The sequence below is a fragment of the Triturus cristatus genome, chromosome 2_2, assembly GCF_964204655.1.
Source record: "Triturus cristatus chromosome 2_2, aTriCri1.1, whole genome shotgun sequence".
Lineage (NCBI taxonomy): Eukaryota > Metazoa > Chordata > Amphibia > Caudata > Salamandridae > Triturus > Triturus cristatus.
The window spans coordinates 710,169,816-710,183,407 of record NC_140582.1 but is presented as its reverse complement, the minus strand read 5'-3'; the positions used below and the strand labels follow the sequence as shown (position 1 = coordinate 710,183,407).

The 13,592-nt window shown below is 43.9% G+C and overlaps 1 protein-coding gene across 3 annotated transcripts in view; it reads left to right on the top strand.

Annotated features, from left to right (window-relative positions):
• CASP3 (caspase 3) overlaps window positions 1–7,039 on the top strand; it is a 231,225-nt gene extending 224,186 nt beyond the window's left edge. For all 3 annotated transcript variants that reach the window (XM_085641909.1, XM_085641911.1, XM_085641910.1), the window contains exon 7: window positions 6,154–7,039. In XM_085641909.1, the coding sequence (XP_085498035.1) occupies window positions 6,154–6,398 (245 nt within the window). In that variant the 3' untranslated portion in view covers window positions 6,399–7,039. The remainder of the gene's footprint in view (window positions 1–6,153) is intronic.
• Window positions 7,040–13,592: the final 6,553 nt, after the last annotated feature.

The window sequence follows — 13,592 nt, the reverse complement described above, 5'->3', positions numbered from 1 at the left end:
GTGTTTGAAGCATACTGAGTTGTGGTAACTGATTAGTGGAGTAAATTGGCCTTTTTACTTGTGCCACAGCAGTGAGACCTACGGACCTACTCATCTAAAGTTCCGTTGCTGTGTGCTTAACTCACCTTGGGCCTACATCATGTTAGCATGTAGCACTGTGCAGCATGCAAGAGTTTGCATGTGCATGCTTTGGTGTATGTGTGCCTTTGAGTGGTACGATACATGGAGACCTGTGGGTTCCAATTCATGTGAAGGGGCCCTCCCAGACAGATTATTGGATTACTACAGTCCTGAGAGCTGGGTGGGGGACACACTGAAGGAAGGGAGAGCCAGGCTTTCCTGTGGACTAAAAAAGGACTCTTGGATTCTGTAAAGGTCACTGGTCAGTTGTACCTGGGCACATCTCAGGAAGAAGATGGGGCTGTTTGTAAAAATATTGCAGAGACCGCAAATGATAAAGAGCAGGGTGGAGCTTTTGTAATCTTTTATTAAGCATAGATCAGTGAGGCTGACATCAGATGTGACCCTTGAGTCACTCCCATGGTCCGTATTGTTGGATCATCAAACTTGGAGTTGATCCTGCTGTGACTCCTGGATAAAGAACAGGACAAAGGAGTGAGCACTTTAAGGAGACGACATCCACCACACAAATTTCAACGGTTGAGACACAAAATCACAACTTTATCTGCAAATGGATCATGAAAAGGGGAGCTTGAGTTTCCCAAATTGTCAACTGGCAGTCAGAGGGTCACTGTATATCGACATGTAGAAGCTCTGCAAGACTTCTGCCTATTGTGACCATGACTGTGAAGTAAAGTCTCCCAGCTGGGTGAGGGCACAATACCCGGGAGGACCAAGACCAGTTGACCTGGAGCCACAGCATCTGCCTGCAGAGACCAGAGGACCCTTTGAGGAAGAGGAGAGTGCTTGCTAGGAGCAAGGTCCAGTGGAGTCCTGTCGACTCGACCCTGGGAGCAAAGTGTGAGGTTTATAGTCCAGATAAGTACTGTCGCACTGATCAGTCCATTGCCGTGTATCACCTAAAGTTGGCGAGCCCATATACTACAGCTGGCTGCTTTGAAGTACTATAGCATCGATCGGGTCATTGCCCATTTGCTGCCCAGAGTCGACAGCCCCATATGCCAGAGGGAGCCACCATGAAGATCAGGACTATTGCTCCAATTGGACTGTTGTCTGAGTGCTGCCTAGCGTGGGTGCCCCGTCTGCCAGAGGTAGCAGCTGTGAAGATCAGTACTGCTGCATCGATCGGGACGTTATCTGTGTGCTGCCTGAAATCAGCAACCTCGTATGCCAGAGAGGGCCATTGTGATTCATCATGGTACCTCGTGCAACCAGAGCACCTACTTGAGCATTTGAAACCTAGTAGCAGTAACCCAAGACCTACCGGTCGGGTCAGAGAAATTTACCCTACCACGAGAGGATCGATGTGGATGCCCAGCTGCCTTGCCTGCAGCGGCAAGACTACAGCTTATGTCCGGCATCTGCTCTGGTCTACTGCGGTGTCAGACTGCTCAATGCTCGTTGGCATTTCAGATTGTAACACCAATAGGAGTGAGTAAGACTGATTGCCGGGCCGCAGAGCCCTAACTAATGCGCTACGGTGCTGGGACACTTTGACTTTACAAAACCATTGTTGCTCTTCTAAGACTCGTACTCACCAGCAGAGCCTAACAAGAATGTTGCCTCATGTAAATGGGGAATAACCAATGCCAGTAGGCCTTGTTTAGTAAAGTGGGACTCAGGATCTTACCCAAACAGCACTAGAGTACTGGCCTCCCCAAGAATGTGCACTGGTTGTGTGTGCCATATTTGACTTTGTGTTTGTTTCTTTTTTGTCATAAAAGGAGTATCCAGCCTGATATTTATTCTTGGGGTTGCTGGATTATTTCGAGTCTTGTTCCCTTGTAATCCTTTCACCAACCACTCTCCTCTCTGCCCCCCTCACAAACTCCTTGACCCATGCTACCATTGAGGGTCATGTGCTGAAGGGTTTATACTTGGCCCAGTTTCTCAGAGCCCATAGTAGGCTGGGCTCTGGGACATCAGAACCAAAGGGCCTCAACACCCATTGTTGGGCCCACAGCTTCCGCTTGCCCCGTGTCCCTCTGAAAGGGCGTCTATCCTCTTCGCATCCCTGCAATTAGTCCAGGACATTCAGGATATGATCCGGATCATTTGAGCTCAATCCTAGGTTGCAGTGAGCTCCGTTCATAGGCTTGGTGTACTCCTCCTGGTGCCTGTGCTCGCTGTATACAATGGAACCTCTACTTCCTATGGATGCAACAGTGGGGCTCTTTTTCGGACAACATCTGCTTCTTGAAGGAGACAGCCTAGAACATTTAAGGGTGGCAAGTGAATACCTACTTGTCGTACAGCAGTCCGTTGTCCATTCCCCATCCAGAGATAATAGTAGTGATGGTTGAATCATTTGAGTTGTGGTAACACCCACAGACGTCTGGGGTCAGTGGTCCCCTATAATGTGGGCTTCATATCAACCTCCTGGAGATTTGCTCCAACTGAATGGCTCTGATAACCGTTCACCCATCCATCATAGGAATGTCTGTGCAGATCCTGATGGTCAACATGACTGCCATGTGGTACTGCAACAAACAGGACAGTGTGGAGTCTTGGATCTTGTGTCAAGAGGTACTGCTCCTTTGGAGATGACTGGACCATCATTGGAGATCCCTTCAATCCAAACATCTGGGAGGGTCACTAAATGCCAGGGTAGATGAACATAGCAGATGTCATCTAGCAGACCAAAAAGGGCTTCTTCATCCCAGAGTGGCTCACGATGTCTTCGACCAGTGGGGCATCCCCCGACTGGATTTTTTTCTTCACTGCTACGAACATGCAGTGTTGATATGGCTGCACAGTGGAGTTCCCGCCAAGAAGGTCCCTAAGGAATGCATTCCCCCTGCATTGGAGCATAGGCCTTCTGTATGCATTTCCATCACTGTCTCCCCTGTCTCAAGTTCTGAGGAAGGTCAGGGTGGACCAAACCCAAGTAATTTTGACAGCCCTAGATTGGGCCTGGAGAGTATGGTTCCCTGATCTGTTGAGGCTCGACTTGCTCTCCGATCCATTTGCCTCTCCAGGTGTACCTCCTCTGTAAGCAACTTGCCAGGCTCCTTCATTCGAATCTCCACAATTTTCACCTCAATGTTTGGAGATAGAGCAGCAACAACTGCACAATTTTTACTTACCTGCTGAAGTCATGGATTCATTTCAACTAATTGCATCCAAAGGGGAAGTTGGTAGACATTTGTGGCCTGCTGTAGAGACCGTCCGCTTGATCCCCTAAAAGCCGAATTAGCAGATGTTCTTTTCATCTTATCTTTAGCCCAGCAAAGCTTGCTGGTGGTTGACACACTCAGCCTTTTCATGTTTATCTGACCAACCTTTTTTATTCAAGTCACCCAGCGTGATGAGTTTCTTAAAAGGTTTGGCTTACATTTTCCGCAAGGCCCTTTATTATGCCTCAATGGGACTTTAAAGTTGGTAATTTCGTTTTCTGATGTGCATACCAGTTGCTCTTTGACTCCTCACCATCATGATGATTTTTAGGTTGAGCATTCGAAACCTCTTGTATATACTTTAGTATATAAACTTTAGTATATACTATTATGTGTATGTAATTTGTGGACTCTGGAGATCAGCCCTAGGACTTGTTTGCTTCTGCTTAGGGACTTTTTTTTCTGTTCAACTGGCTCTATTTAACTTTCTTGATAGGAAACGACCAGCAGAGGTCAGTAAAATACCAGAATCACTTTAGCATTCTCTAGATTCCAGTCCATAGAAATTGTCTTCCTCGAGCACCCGTAGATAATATTTTTTTCAAATCTTGTATTTTCAGTGATATGAACACCAAAGGCCCTTTATATTAAAAACCCAGCTTTGGACTATACCATTGCCCGCTGAAAGGCAATATTTCTCTTCATGTGTTCCCATACCTGGCGTGTCATGCAGTTTGGTGCTTACTTTCCCTCCATGTTAAAGAATAGTAGATGTTTCAGCACCCAGGCTAATGTCCTGCACAGCTAAATACATATAAGGACCCAAAGGCGAGACTGATCGCATTGCAAATGCTTGTTCTTATTAGAATCTCTTCTGTGTGCCTTGTAAGTGAGGTGCAAGCACTGTCAGTATAACCTCCGTACACCATTTTATTTTCTAATGAATTGGTGCTATGACTCGAAGCATACTTTCTACCTAGGAAATGGTCCGACCGCTTGATCCAAGGAGAGCCAACAGTTCTTTGCCTAGAGTGCACAAGGGAATACCTTGTAGATGAGCAGCTCTTCGTGGGTTTTTCTGGTGCCAAGAAGCAGAAGGCGGGTCAGAAATGGAACCCGTCCAGGTGAATTGTCCTGTGTTTGAAGACATGCTATATCTTGGTCAAGAAGGAGCCCCTCAATGGCCTATGAGTTCCATTTTAGCTAAAGCTGCCTCTGCAGCATTGGGAAGGGATGTTCCTATCCGAGACATCTGGCAGGCTGCTACATGGGTGTCCATGCCTACTTTCACCAAGCACTACTGCCTGGACAGTCATGCCCTCATAGAGGGTCATTTTGCCTGCTCCGTCCTGCAGGACTTTTTTGTGTGAGTCCACTCCTCAAAAGCTCTGTTTGTGGGAGGTGCTGCTTAAGTATCTATTCTAAAGGTGAGAAATCTGCGGTTAGAAGTATCCATCAGAAGAACTTGCCTTACGTAATGCTCTATCTAGTGGATACTCTATCTCACAACAGATTCCTCTCCACCCTCTCAGCTCCCTGTTCGGTTAAGTCGACCCTTGTACCTGTTAAAAGGTTCCCTTGTTAGTCTCAGCATACTGTCACTTCCAATTTGCCATGATTGAGCTGCGTCAAAGGGCACAGAGGAGTACAAAACCTAGTGTGCAGGGGAGGCACCTTCAGATGGCTCTGTGCCATCACTTCTGGGGCAACTCATGACTGCCACAAAGTCTAATGGCACCACCTGCTGGTGGCACTGGAACACAGGGGAGGCGCCTTCAGATGGCTCTGTGCCATCACTTCTGGGGCAACTCATGACTGCCACAAAGTCTAATGGCACCACCTGCTGGTGGCACTAGAACACAGGGGAGGCGCCTTAAGATGGCTCTGTGCCATCACTTCTGGGGCAACTCATGACTGCCACAAAGTCTGACGGCACCACCTGCTGGTGGCACTGGAACGCAGGGGAGGCGCCTTCATATGGCTCTGTGCCATCACTTCTGGGGCAACTCATGACTGCCACAAAGTCTAATGGCACCACCTGCTGGTGGCACTGGAATGCAGGGGAGGCGCCTTCAGATGGCTCTGTGCCATCACTTCTGGGGCAACTCATGACTGCCACAAAGTCTAATGGCACCACCTGCTGGTGGCACTAGAACACAGGGGAGGCGCCTTCAGATGGCTCTGTGCCATCACTTCTGGGGCAACTCATGACTGCCACAAAGTCTGACGGCACCACCTGCTGGTGGCACTGGAACGCAGGGGAGGCGCCTTCATATGGCTCTGTGCCATCACTTCTGGGGCAACTCATGACTGCCACAAAGTCTAATGGCACCACCTGCTGGTGGCACTGGAATGCAGGGGAGGCGCCTTCAGATGGCTCTGTGCCATCACTTCTGGGGCAACTCATGACTGCCACAAAGTCTAATGGCATCACCTGCTGGTGGCACTGGAACACAAGGGAGGCGCCTTCAGATGGCTCTGTGCCATCACTTCTGGGGCAACTCATGACTGCCACAAAGTCTGACGGCACCTCCTGCTGGTGGCACTGGAACGCAGGGGAGGCGCCTTCATATGGTTGTGTGCCATCACTTCTGGGGCAACTCATGACAGCCACAAAGTCTGACGGCACCACCTGCTGGTGGCACTAGAACAATTGCTTTTGAAAACCTAAATCCAGTCAGATGCCTGGGATTATTTTAAAGATGAAGAATCTCCAGTTGGAGTATCCACCTGAAAGTTCACAGCTGAAGGAAAGTAACTTTGCGTCTATTTTTGAAAAATAGCCATCAAGGGCAAATATGGAACTAGAATGTATTAGAAAAATACTATTAAATGTATATTAAGTATGTTTTGTAAATTGAGTGCTAAGCAATGCTTTTCCTTTTACTCATCTCAGGGTATTACTCATGGAGGAATACAATGAACGGTTCCTGGTTCATCCAGTCCCTCTGTGAAATGCTGAAGCAGTATGGCGACACCCTTGAGATCATGAACCTGCTGACTCGCGTAAACCGTAAAGTGGCCTATGAGTTCGAATCCTCCTCCAATATACCCAACTTTGATGGAAAGAAGCAAATCCCTTGCATTGTCTCAATGCTTACAAAGGAGTTTTATTTCAGTCCGAAGCATCGTAGTTTATAAATTGAACCCTTTGGAACAGAAAAATGAGTAGAAATGTAAATCATCATTTTGATTTAGCGTTGAACTTGCTGCACATTCCTAAAATGTGAAGTACTTTTTACACACTTTTTACTTTATATACGAACTGAAAACGTATTTATATTATGTCTGTCGTGTATATGATGACTGCAATGTAAAACAATGTAATTACAGTGTCACTTCACGCTGATACTATGGAAAAGGAGATTTTCAATGGGGTCATAAATCAAATTATGATATTGGTCACTGTGGAGTGTGTTTCCAGTCAAGAAATACTGCATACAAACTCTGCAGACTCGGGTGGTAGTAAAAAAACTTTCACTATTGTAAAATACAAGGACTTGGAAATGTATTGATGCTTTGTAGTATCATCTTTAATATGGAGGGATTTTTAAGGATATATAGAACCCAATTGCACTATATGATGTTGCATGTTCTTCTCTTGACCTATATCCATTTTTAAATAATTTAGACTAGTGAAAATGGGTGTGTTTATTATAAATTGTATTGTATAATGGTGTGAGATTGAAGTATCTTTGTTTGTATGATCCCTTTAATTTCTGAAATCGAAAATGTCCTTGCAACCACTTTTTGAAATAAATATTTATTTTGGTGTTAGACAATCTCCTTCTTACTCCTCTTGTTACTCAAACGCATCAGGTTCTTGTTTTGGTGCCAAGTTTGATATTTTTTTTTTTTTTTTTAGAATATACAAGCTAAAAATAAAACGCCAAAATAGTACTACACATTACATTTCAAAGTCTTGCACACCTCATGTCTTAATGACATTAAAAATTCAATTTCTTTATTCGGTCTGATTAAAAATAGACCATGAAAGCACATAAAATCTAATACAAAGCCATAATATATCAGTAGTATAAGCGCAAATTTCCATTAATGTAAAAACAATTAAAAATAGGTTTACAATAGTCGAAGTTAAATTCACCAATGTCATCATACCGACAAGTTAAAAAAAAAGAACATGAGCAAAATTTCCCATAAAATGTTTTTAACATCACTACCCACATGTCACAGTTGGCTGAGCTTGAACAAAGATAGTACGAGACAGGGGAACAAAAACCTCAAATAGGGTCCGCCATGTACTCCCATTAATACAAAGGGGAAAAAGGGACGCATCTGCACAACTCTACATATCAAAAGCAGGTTCAACGCGGGCCTTAACTTATTTAGCTTGATGACACAAGCAATTTAAAGTTGCTTTGCAAGGATGGAAGCAGCCTAATTCCAGAGCATGTTTTCTTGCATGGAGCAAAAGATGACATTGGGACCAACGGATGTGCACCCACTTCTGTGCAAGCCGCAGAGATGCCACCTTGCCTAAAACATAATTCCTGTCCCCAGCCTTGTAGGTATAATGGTGTTTAGAATAGGATATAGCCACAAAAATTATTAATCCTAATGTTTTTGGAGTTGTAGCCATATTAAAGTTGTTTGTGTTGCATTAAATGATTCTTTAGACAGTTTGTTGCATTAACTGTGGGTCCTTTTCAGTCAAACATAGGAGGATTCAGAATCAGGCTATCATTTGGAAATCCACATCGTTAGAACTAATTCTGTAAATATAAAAAGAAAATCTTGAACTTGCGCAATATGGTGGGCCTTTTTGTATATGGCCCTTGATTAAATCAGTGTTGTTCATTGTTCTCAAATAATAAATTGTCAGCAGATCGTTGCAGCTGCATAACGAGCATTGGCAAAGCCAATAGGTCTCGCCTTTCGGACCTATTGACTTTACAAGTGGTTAAAGCCATGCTGGACTGCGTGTTTGATACTGTGCAGCATGGCTAATTAACCAAGGGAAAAAGCCCCAAAAGACCAACTATGGAATTCTGTTGGCATGCACAAACAAAATGACGCAAACCAAAACAAATTTTTATATACACCGATCCAAGTTAGATCAGTATGCAAAAAATAATGCAAATGGGTGGGTAGAAGGAGTGTGGGTGGTGGAAGAAGGTCGGTAGGGATGATAAATAGCATGGAGGGTACGGTAAGCAACACTGGGTGGTCAGAGGAAGCAACACAGAGTGCGCGGATGGGGGAAGTAACAAAGAGGGCGCGGAAAGGGAAGCAAATGTGGACATAGCGTCATGGGGTTAGTGGAAGTGCATGAATAAGAGTGCACATTGTGGAGTTAAAGCACATAGGAGAGCTGCTCGAAGGGCGAAGCAGAACAAAAGTGAAAGCATACGTAAGAGCGGATCCAAGGACTGAGTTGTGGAAATTTACATTCTTATAATTTTATGAAAAGAAATATGCTGAGAGAAGTGGGAAACAGGGAATTGAGGAAATGCACGCACTCTCGTGGAGAGATAGCAAACAGGCTGTGCTCCATGGGATGTACAAAGACTGGGTGGAAAGGCTAAAACAAATAAAACTATTAAATAGAAAGCAATTAAATAAATTCACAAAACAAAAAGCCAGTGAATAGCAATGGGTGGAGTTGCCTTCCAGGTCAGCTTTCAACATGGGCCCAGAAAATCTTTCGCAATCAGACAGAGTCTGGCATGGTTTGCCATTAAAAACCAAATAAAAAAGGCGGTCAATGGGTTAATGAAATCTCTTGTGTTATGTGGTTGTTTCTATAGACAAACCTGGCTCAATGTATTTTACAGATGCCAGGGTACAGTGCTTTGAGGCTAACTCACCAGCCCAGGTGTGTGGCTTGTGAAATTATATTACTTGACAATTATTCGAAAGTGGCTTACCACTTTAGGATGAGGACAAACATACTTTTGTGGACACAGGAAAAGAAAATAAAGGCTCTCTGCATGTGCATTTTTGTTTAAATATAGGTTTTTGTGTAAATGGTGTGCACTGTAGCAAACCAAACCCACACTTGCCCAGATTTTCAGTTATTTCCTGGCTTTGAAAAACCATTTTATGATCAACGAATGGTGTTCTAGTTGGGTTACGTGTTGTGAACTTGCCTCTGACCATTTTTTTTCTCCAAGAATTGTATTTGGACAAGGATTCCGGTACATCAACACCAACAAATGTGTACAGAGTGCAATTGAAACACTTCAGTAATTCGTTACCAGGAGTTGAGTAGTACATGGTCCAAGGTCAATACATTGTCTGTGTTCTAAACAGCTGGCTTCAATATGCAAACTACTCTGACTACAAATTATTACCATGAACTCAGTAACAATCCGACCAAGGTGCACAGAACAACTGTGAAACAGATCAAGAAATGAATGACAAGGAATATCTAAGAACGTCACAAACAACTACAGCTCAACCAGGCGTCTCCTACGAGTAGCTCATGAGCTACTGTTAACTCATCAGCTTCTTGTAAGTAGCTCTCCTCTGTGCAGCCAGGCCTACTAAATTAGAACCTTTTGCTTAGTTGAATTAATAATAAATGTGTAATAAAATAAAGTGTATAATTAAGATGAAAATGGGAGCATTTTCAGAACTCGTAAGTCAATATTTGGAGACAAATGGTTGGAATTTCAAAAATATATGTGAAGGTGATATTTGAGTAATAAATCATACAGAATTAGGGAGACTTATTAGTAATATTATTGCCTTGGTGCTAGAGGCAGTATTAAAACAGTAATGATATTAGTAGCGCAGGATGATTTTCATTAAAAATAAGTAGCTCTTATTGCAAAAAAAGTTGGAGACCCCTGCCTTAGACATGATATAGGCTTCTATAAGAGAGGCAAATCTAACCACTCAGACCAGCCACTGATCTCTGACATTGAAATGTTGATCTATGTCATATTTGGGTCTATGAAACCCATCACAGAAACTCTTGTAAGGAACAGTCAGCTGCGTACTTGGCAAAACACATTTCCTCATTAACTTCTGGGATATTAGGAGGTTACAACCTAATGCTCTCTTGCCCACCCTGAAGCTAACCTCTCTGAGTTTGAAGATTCCACATGTTGATCGGATAGCTGTCTGGATGGCCATTCCATCTCTTGAGATTATTTAGCCCATATTGCAATCTCGATTCGAAGAGAATACTATTCCTAAAAAAATATATCGTTAAGGCTAAGTGCACATGGATGGCTTTCCGAAGGGCACACACCTCTTTATGGCAGGTGTGGAAGAGTTATTTTGAAAAAATTCCAAACTACCATACCTATTGGGTGAAATTTTTATGATTTTGTCGGGATAAGAAATCTCTTAATTGATTTAGTGACTTTCACCATTTCATTGATTCACAATTAATTTGTCCTTACAAGTATTCTTTTCAAAGACATACTAGTAGAAAGAAATGGCGACCTGGAGATGGCTATTTACAAGAAACTTGCTTACTGGAGCAAATACACCACAGAGAAAGCTTTCACCCGAACCAATTTGAACTAAAAATTCACCGCAGCTACTGGTGAACTCCTAGGCTGTGCTCAGGCCCCTTTCCAGTTCAGTATGTCTGGCCCCATTCCAGTCCATGGTTTTTCGCCCACCATGCCGCTAAAAATGGAGACCAGTCTTAGGCAAATGCTTCTTGGTCCTGCTCCAATATAAACCATCCAACCTGAACTGCCGTTCCCTTCCGGATGGGAACACCAGCAACCCAAGACCGTTAGTGGCTGGCTAAGCCCTTTAACGGCAGAGATTATACTGATTCTTAGACTTTCCCTCACTGTCACGGGCCCCCACTTAGGTTTAGAAGTGCCTCCCTGTTTCCAGGTGAAGGCCCGTTCTCTGTCAAACCAAGTTTTTAGATAGCGAGGACTGCCAATGATGAAGCATGACACCATGTGGTATGTGAGAACAGTCCACGTTTTGTGAGATGAGATGCAGGGAGAGGAGTTGGCCTAACGGCTAGGGCGGTCGACCTCGAATCTGGGGAACTGGATTCGAGTCTCGGCAATGATGCTGAACATCCTGTGATTGTTGGCAAATCACTTAATCTCCCCGAGCCTTACAAAAATGAATGTGTCCTCATGCAATGCAACTGGTGCTATGTAAAGCGCTCTGATACCCGATTCGGGTCAAGTTTGTGCTATATAAAACTCTGTAAAATAAAAATAGTTCTGGCATTCCACCCATCCCTTTTTTGTTTTCCTCTGTATGATGTTTTAAGTACAATGAGTATGTACAGATGTGGGTCTTGAGCTCACTCCGCTATATGATTCAAGCAGCACCCTATTGATGAGACCCAAATAGTATGAAACTAGTCTGGGTAGCTTATGTTTCTGTTTAGATCGAACCTGGTCATGCAGTTCGGCTTTACTTTTCCTATTAGAGCAGGAACAAGGCTGATTGGCCTATGGCTGATTTGTCTCAGAGGTTTCACAATGGGCAAAAAATGGATACCATTGCTCCTCCTAAATTGCTTTCCTCCAGTTGTGAAAATACATCTGTAACCTGATATATGGAGGAACTAAGGGCCCTAAAACGCCACTGTTAGACTTGTGAACATGTCTCGTGACACTTCTGTGACAAGGATAATAAACCTAAATAAATAGAAATAGGCCATCAGGACCTATCACCGCCAACTTAGATTCATGTGGGGTGCATATTTTGCTCACCATATTACTTCAAGTTCCAATTCCCCTCGCTAGCGGTTCTATCTTGAAAACCCTTACACACCCTAAAACTGTAGTAAGGACATTACTCCAAATCCAAAGGTTTGCCCCTCTATTTTGACTCATTTTGCAGATACAATTTGCAACATTTAAGCCAACTTCTAATCACTCCCTGTCATTGATGTTTCATGATTCTATTGGATTGGAATCATCCTGCTGCTGCAGTGGTGCGTCTCTGCTCCAGTTTTGATCTGTTGTTTTAGTGCCTAATTAAAAGATTACTTCCGTTATTAAATCAGGCTCTTTTTGCAATTCATGTCTGCACTTCATTTACGGTTTAGGGGTTTGCTATCTTCGAACATGTTCTTACTTCTCTTTGTAACCTGTTCCTCGAATCTGTCATAGTTCCCCTTTAAAAAATAAAACCTGAAGCCGACCCTCTCCTACTATCAAACTATTGGCCCATCTCACTGTTACCTTGGCCTTTCAATATTGTGTAAAAACCTTTCAATTTGCAGCTTGCAGATTATTTAGACCTCTGCTCGTTGATTCATCACAATCCAGTTTCTGTCAATCTCACCTGAAGAAAACTGCCCTTCTTGCAGCTACTGATGAGCTTTGGAAGATTCTCTACTAGGGTGGTTCTGCTGCATTGATCCTTCACAATCTCTCTGCGATGTTTGATACGGTGGGTTACGCAATTCTATCAACCGCTTCCACGGCCTGGGCATTTGACTCGATTCACTCAAATGGATCCATTCTATTTTTATTAACAGTAGATTTCAATCTGTTCTCTTGTCACACCACCTGTCACCCCCACCAAACCTACATGCGGTGTAGCTCCATCCACAATATGAGCCCTCTGTGAGAACCTGTGGATTTTAATTACGCTGACCGCAACAACATTTTTATTTGCCAAGCCATCCAATGTGTGGTCCTACTGATAGTGTCCCTTAAACTTCGGTCTCCCTGCGGTACAACAAAGCCAGTCAGGAACTTAAGTGTCAGCCTGGATCACAACTTATCTATGGCTGATCAAGTTAACCAGGGCAACACCCATCTGCTTTGCAATCTTGAAAATGAAAGTATTGTACAGGCTTCCTTTTGTTCCTTGCAAACTCGAAGTCCAACCCTTGATCACTTAACAACTCTACTACAGGAATGCCCTCTATTTGGGCATTCTTATCTAATCCATGGTTTTGATGTGATACAAAACGCTGCTGCTTGGCTGATTCTTGCTCTTCCAGTGCGGTTTTGTATTTTGGCTCACTTTGCCAATCACCATTGGCTTACAATCCATAAACGAGCCTTAAGCAAAACCATAGTATCGTCATATGTCCCCCCTCCAACCAATATACATTACCCAATAATAAACACAAAACACAGACTGTTTGATTGGGTACAATTGCTGCAGGTTTATTACATACACCGTTATGTAATAGGTGGGTTATCTTACGGGCGATCCAAGGGCAGGCAACCAACTGGGCCGCCTGATGAGCCGGGCAGCACTGGGGCGAACCCCGCCTTTGCTGTCCTACAAGTGATTCTCTTACAGGATCACGTGACCGTTGGTAACTTCATACTCACGCCCCTTCCAGGGCGGAGCGTCGCGTAGCAAACCCCCGGTTGTTCAGGCCCCCAACCGCCCGAAGGACTAGCGGGGCGCCGA